At 28.1% G+C, this 7391-nt stretch overlaps 1 protein-coding gene across 3 annotated transcripts in view; it reads left to right on the top strand.

Moving 5' to 3' along the window:
• The first annotated feature begins 1954 nt into the window (after nucleotides 1–1954).
• The window catches only part of LOC106678806 (uncharacterized), a 286482-nt gene continuing 281045 nt past the window's right edge, over nucleotides 1955–7391 (top strand). For all 3 annotated transcript variants that reach the window (XM_067049279.1, XM_067049281.1, XM_067049285.1), the window contains exon 1: nucleotides 1955–2054. In XM_067049279.1, coding sequence (XP_066905380.1) covers nucleotides 2046–2054 — 9 coding nt within the window. In that variant the 5' untranslated portion in view covers nucleotides 1955–2045. The remainder of the gene's footprint in view (nucleotides 2055–7391) is intronic.

Consider the following 7391-nt stretch of genomic DNA (forward strand, 5'->3'; position numbering starts at 1 on the left):
TTAGAAATACTTTATCACACAATGAATTATCAAGAAAGATATTTAAATAAAAATTCATCAAATCTCCGACTTAATACTGGAAAGCTAATGTGGAATATTAAGTTTAGGAGATAAACATATATTAAATACATACAATATACAAATAGTAGATGGAGCAATACGAGTATCAAGGAATGGACATAAGAGAGTAATGTTGGAAACACAACAAAAATTTTGGTAAATTATCCCTCCTTCAAATTTTTGGTGTTTAGTTACTTTAGAAACATCGTGTATGTATATGAAATATCAATAAAACGAAATTTGAAGCATTCACGGATATGAAATTTAGTGTATTTGAAGATGCATCTAAAAGTTAGGAACGCGAGTTGCTGCATAGTCATCAATTTATTTACTTCTCAATTACGCTTTCAGGGAATTAAAAACGGATATTGCTCAGCTGTTCTTTAGTGTTTTAAAACGTGACAGAGCACAATGCTACAAGGTTTCAGCATGCCGTATTGCTTAATATTTATTGTTTTTTAAAAAAGAAAAGTTAATAGGGTTGCCGAATGGAGACAATGAGAAAGAGTTAGATCTCAGAGCGACTGACTGACAAGAAGAATTCATCATAGAAAGTTGATAACTGTTGAAGCAATTTTAGTTTCCCTTACTATATATTCCATAAATAAATAAACGAAATTTTCTTTTCAACAAATTCCGAATAATTAAAAATTATAAACACGAAATAAAACATAAAAGAATATATAAAATCGCATAAGTAGATAATATGAAATATTTATTCCCCGTCCTAGCAGTAAGTTTATAAAGAATTTTGCTGGCGCATTTATTATAAACCTCATCAGTAATAGTAAACAGGTATAGTCCTTTTTATTATGAGTATTTAAAGTACGAACTAAATTGTTTTGCTTCTTCAATAGTTGGACTAAAGAGGAGAGAAGGGTATGTTGTGCCGGAAATACAGAAGATACTTCAACGATTTGATGAAACATAAGATTTAGTGTAAATTTGACCCTAACCTTACCATCTAAGGGTTAATACGGTGATAATTTATAATAAGAGTATTTTTTTTTTTTTTAAAGAAAAACCACTTGTACAACACAATTGGCAGAGCAAGACGGGTCTGAGGATCGTCTCTTGCTACCTCATAGAGCGTTATTGTGAATTACCTACAATGGTTCATAAGTCAATTGGCCCATTCTTGAAGAACTTGCTGTGGTAATGCTGTCCAAATCAGAAGTACAAATTAAAAAACAAATTACACGTCGTCTTTAGGATCAATCAGATCGTACCTAAGAACACCGATAATCCAATTTGTTACGGAACCGATTGTGAAATAGTCGTTAAACATTTTCAAAAACGGTTCTTTTGAATGTTTAAAAATAATATTTAAGGATTAAACAGTAAATGAAAAAAAAAAATTGGTGCGGGGTTCTCATCACACGACTTTCACTAAACACCTTGAAGGGCGTAAAAAATGATTTTTTTTCTCCGTTGCTATAGAAGTTCATATTTTACTGTATCGCGAGGTGTGAATAACGAACATCAGCTTCGTTCAGGCCAATAATACAACAGATTAACAAAAAATAACGAAGTCATGAACATATGACAGCGATCGGGAGGATTCGGACAAGCTCGGCTATCTCCGTTATAATGATAAAATTATTTTATAGTTCATATTTATACATTTATTTAATAATTATAATTATTAATTATTTGTCAACAATGCAAAATGGTTAAGTACCATACTTCCTCGAACTCTTTTCATATTTATATTTTAAAATTATTTTTGTTCCATTCATACAAGTCGAATATCTTTCAACAGAAAAAAAATCCTTCCCATTGACTGAGGACTCTATGACAAGACGGTTAAGCGAAGGAACTTAGCGCAATCTAAGCAGACAAGGTGGAAGGGATGGAGATGAGGGTGGGGAGCGGGCGCTGTTGCCGCAGTCCCAGCGAGCAGAGCACAGCCTCTGCAACGCCTTTGTTGTTGCTCTTGTTGTTGTTGTTTTGGCGTCACCGGTCAAAAACATGGGTACCTGACGATGGCCGAGGTGAGTCCCTTTACTACCGTCGAAATTTTACTTAAAATCCTTTATCCTCAAACCAACTTCTCTTCTAGGTGTATAGATGTCCTCTAGAGCATCAAAGACATAACGGTCTCATCCGTCGCCTTAAGGCAGAGTATTGTCAATCAGCTGCTGGTACTTTAAAACGTCCTTGCAATTTCTGCTTCGGTACCAGTTCGCGTAACCTTCCATCTGCTCTCTGACCTAAATGTTCTAATCAAACCTGTTCCTCGCTCCTCTTTTACCATCGGCTAAACTAGTTTGGTGACGGAGTCGAGTGGAATTATTCGGTATAACAGTAAATTATTTTTATTGCTTGAAACAAAACATCCGGGTTGTTTTGCATAAATATCTATTGTTAAACGATCCGCAAAAAGTTTTTTTTTTTGTTTACAGGGCAACACACCCAATAATACTGAATGTGTGAGGTAATAGGGTATTTTATAATGAGACCACTAAGTTATCTTTAAAAAAGAAAAATAATCTAAGAATCTCCTTAAGGTAAGAAGATAAAACGGAGCTGTTACTAATGCTGTGCTCATAAACCCGTTATTATAATTACCTTTTGTAGTGAAGTAAAACGAGGGGAATCTTCATTTATGATTCTTTGTTAAAATGTTTACTTGCGAGTTAAATATTAAAAATGTATTTTTGGACTTATTTAATAAGATTCTTAAATTATTGATTTTGCCTTTTATCCCAAACGATTTGTAAGTACTTTTTGGAAGAATTAGCCCCTTAATATATATTTAATTTATTTTATATATAGGAAGATGGTCAGGGTTGCGGTCACAAGAGAAACGAAAATAGTTTACAACTATTTTATTTTCCAACGTTTGGAGATATATTTAAATAGTTGTAAACTATTTTCGTTTCTCTTGTGACCGCAACCCTGACCATCTTCCTATATATCAATTTTTACGGTCAACTATATATACATATATTAATTTATTTTAGTTTATTGTTCGAAAAACTTTTCGGTCTAGTTGATTTTTATCCAGCTCTTTTATTTTTTTAATTAATACTACATCGGTCTGGTGGGCTTTACATGGCTACTTTATGTTTGAATTTTTTTTTTAAATAATTGATTATGGAGGCGGAGACTATAGTATTGTTCAAAAAACACTGCCAACTATTTTCAGCGCTATGACGATTGTGAATTATAAAAAAATAAAATAAAATAAAAATAATAATTCTTCATTATCCAGTTCATTGTTATTGTAATATAAAAATAATGCACAAACAATTCTTTAAATTTTTATTTCAAATGATAAATTTAAATTTAATTACAAGTTATTTAAATATAATTAACTATTACACAGTTAATTTAACAATTACATATCAATAGTTAACTACTTAAAAAATAGCAGTAATTTAAAAAAACTTTTGAGAATTGGCCAAGCATTTCATAATGATTATTCTTATTTTTTTTCTCTTACCTTAAATTATGTGATAGACATGTACCTGTTAATTATATGTAATAAACATGTGATTAATTTTAACTTAAATTAAATATTTTTTTTTTAAATTCAAAGTAAACCAAAAAAAAAACCATTTGTGGATTATTTTACTTTAGGAGAACAATGAACTTGATGATGGATAAGAGGCTCGAAACATTGTTCAAATGTTAGATGAAAGAAATATAAAAGGGCTAATTTTTCCAAAAATAAAAATGATGTAACTATCAATCGATATTCAATTCTGTTTTGTTTTTTTTTCAAAATAGGATAAAATATATCAAGCTCTGCGACTGAAAAATATTTGGCTTAATTTGAAATCTAAAAAAATTATGTTTTAACCCAATGTTTTATGTGAGAACTAATAGGAAATAAACGTATGCGTCATTGAAAAAAAAGCAAATATTAGCTGAAATAATAAAGATGGATTAATATTTATTTATAATAATTTTTAATTAGATTGGTTCATATATTTATCATTACTTTTTTTTTTTTTATATAATTTATTGAAATGAAACCATACTTTTTAATTTTCATCAACCGATAAAATTGTGTATGTACTATTTTTTTCTTCTTATATAAAGTAAGGAATAGGGGATATATATATATTAAGCAATTTTTTTTTTTTTTTCTGAGCAATTTAGTAGCCTTTTTACTTCAACATTAATATTTGTTAATTTTACATTAATAAAATATTTCTCACGACGTTTTGCACCGTCCGTCTATCTTCAGGTGTTGATTCTAAAAATGGTTACAAAGTGCTATTTATTATTATATTTAATTTATTTACTTAATGTTTATTAAGCATCTTGAAAGTATAATGTGGAATTGAGAAGAATACTAAATAACCCAAAAAGAAAAAAAAAATCCGAAAATATCATAAATTGGTGCTTCTGTAAAAGGAGACTACTTGATAAATTATGTCTTGGACAATTTTAGTTTTATTCAACAAAACTATTATGAAACTTTTTCATTACAAGAAAAATGGTTTGTAATTTGTATTAATATACATGTAAAGAGCCGATATGATATATGACAAAATTAAAATATGCCCTCAAACTATATTTCTTGAACAGACGAATACAACTTTTATAAAAGAACTATGCGCTGAAGATTTTTACTGAGTATGTGGATAAATGAATACATTCTCACTTAAGAAGATAATCAAGAGAAAATAATATTCGAAAAAATATTGTCCGTGCATCAAGTTACCCTCACTATTAAAATTCCAAGTAAGAATAAATGGTTATAAAATATACAAACGAATTTATATATATTTGATTGGTGAATGAAATTAAATCCTCATCTAGATAAATTATTTTAAAAATCTTTGAAAGGCATAGATAAATTAAAATACCCGACCTCCCTGATCGGGTTGAAGAATAATATTGTCGTGGAGACGGGTATAAAACCTGAAGAAATAGAAATGAACTGAGAATTCTAAACGATGATTCTTAAGAAATATCATCCAATCAGCATTACAGGAGGATCGTATGTCATAAGTTATACATTTTAAATCCTTTCTTTGTTATTGATAGAATGTCCTAATAGAGAAGGTTTTATCTATCTTTTAAATATAGAGTATCTGGTTATATGCAATATGGATACACAATGGCTATTTTCCTGAAAGCCCCTCATTGAATTTTTTTTTTTCAAAACTCGATCAGTGTGATGAATGTGCATACAGTAATTCGCAGTAGGTTGCACATTGTTATATTTTTTAAGAAATTTGGCCTAAACTCATCTTATTAATTACATTGTTCTTTCTACGTAATTAGTTAAAAATGTAATCTACTTATTTAAATTTAGTTATCTGAAATTTCAACTAGATTGTCCAAAATTTGAACTGAAATCCTTCACATTGAACAACTGTTTCCCATTCCAAACAAAAAAAAAATTTTTTTTTTAAAGAAAAGTTATATAACGCAACATTGAAATAAACTATGATACTTTATTATGATAATTCGTAAATTAGATATGATATTTTAAATAGATTCATCAAATAATTATTGTGATAATTGAATAATTAAATTAAGAATTTACTTTTTTTTTTTCACCCTTCTATCAAGCTTATTATTTCAAACAAAATCATATGTATACATAATTTGTACATAATACATAGTACACTTAAATGTGCTTTCTTTGCCTGAAGGTAGGTTTTAACATTTTAAGGTAGGTTCTGGGATCTGCTGTGTGCAGAAAAGCACTGTGGTGCTTACTTGCCGTAAATTAGATATGACATTTTAAATCGATTCATCAAATAATTATTGTTATAATGAAATAATTAAATTAAGAATTTACAGTATGACTATGACATCTTACTAATTTTTACATATGGGAAAGTTATTCAATAACTGTTACTTTCAGATTTTATTTGTATAAATAAATTAATTTACAAATTAGCACATGGTCTAATCGAATTGAGAGTTTTTAATTGCAAAATTAATATCAGAATATCTTCTTCAATAATTTTAAAAAAATGAATGATTAAAAAAATAGAAAATAGAATAGAAAATATTATTGAAAAAAAAACCCCCCCCAAAAAAAAACATGATTTTCAAAATTCTTTACTGTAGTTTCTGTTTACAAAATGGTTTTCTTCAATAATATTTCAATTCACTTTATAAACTTTCGCATTTCATGCATCAGGATTTTAATAAGAATGAACAGCTTAAAATAATAAAAAACAAACCAAAACATGATTTTCCAAATTCTTGACTGAAGTTTCTGTTAACAAAATTAATATCAAAATGGCATTTTACAATAATATTTTAATTCATTGTGTATCCTTTCACGCATTAGCATTTCAATAGCAATTACTGAAAAATATAAAACTATAAATTTTTTGAATTATTTTTGGACTTTCCAATCCAAAGACTGAAGTTTCCTCGTTAAATAATTTGACGACGTTTAGTTTAAACAAATGTTTTAATTAATTTTTTAAGAAGGAAATAAATACGGCTTTAAAAGGCTTCAAATAAATTCATGTTCACTGCTTTCAGGTTCTACCAATAATATAAAACATAATAAAAAAGTGAATGAAATGCTTCTAATTAGCAGTCATGATGATGCAATCAATATAACTGAAGAAGTTGAACAGTTAAAAATTTTTATGATCAATAACATTAATTAATTAATATATATTTTTTATCAAAGAAATAAATTAATTATAACTTTTCATCAATAAAATTACTTTTGTCCTGAAAAATTATTAATTAAAATGTTAATTATTTTAACACTTTATATTAACAAAAAAAAAAGAAAGATGTATGAGGTTTTAACGATGTTTGATTTTCCCAGACGTTGCTATATAGAAGAATTTATGACTCTTAGAAAATGGTATATATAGTTATTTTGAAAAAATTGATAATATTAGACAATTATCATATCGTTATTTTTAATTTAACAAAAGTAGTTTAAGTTCATCATTCAAAGAAATCAAAAGCAGCTAACTATGTAACAAATTACATAATTTTGGCCAGGTTTCCTTTCAGAACCCCCCTCCCCACTTCACAAAACTATGCTCTAGTCGTTTTTTTAGGACTGAACATTTTTCACAAAGATCAAAACCAAAATTATCTACTAAAAAAAAAAATTCTAAACATACCAAGATAAAAATGTGGTTAGGTTATTTTGGATCATTGTTATTTGTGACTCATCTTTGAAAAATTTGGTCCTAATAAGATGGTAATGAGATGCAGAAGCTTCACAATTCAGTACCAATCTTTGTCCCTGTTATGCTCTGTACTCGGCTGGCTTACCTATTTTTGTACTTCAATTTAGGTAGTCACCAAAATTCATGGTGTCTTCTCAACATATTTTTCGGGGAATGAAAATTATAAATTCGAAATATTATATTTTAAGT

Source organism: Halyomorpha halys, unplaced genomic scaffold (genome assembly GCF_000696795.3).
Source record: "Halyomorpha halys isolate HHAL.00 unplaced genomic scaffold, Hhal_1.1 Scaffold161.1, whole genome shotgun sequence".
In the NCBI taxonomy this organism is placed as follows: domain Eukaryota; kingdom Metazoa; phylum Arthropoda; class Insecta; order Hemiptera; family Pentatomidae; genus Halyomorpha; species Halyomorpha halys.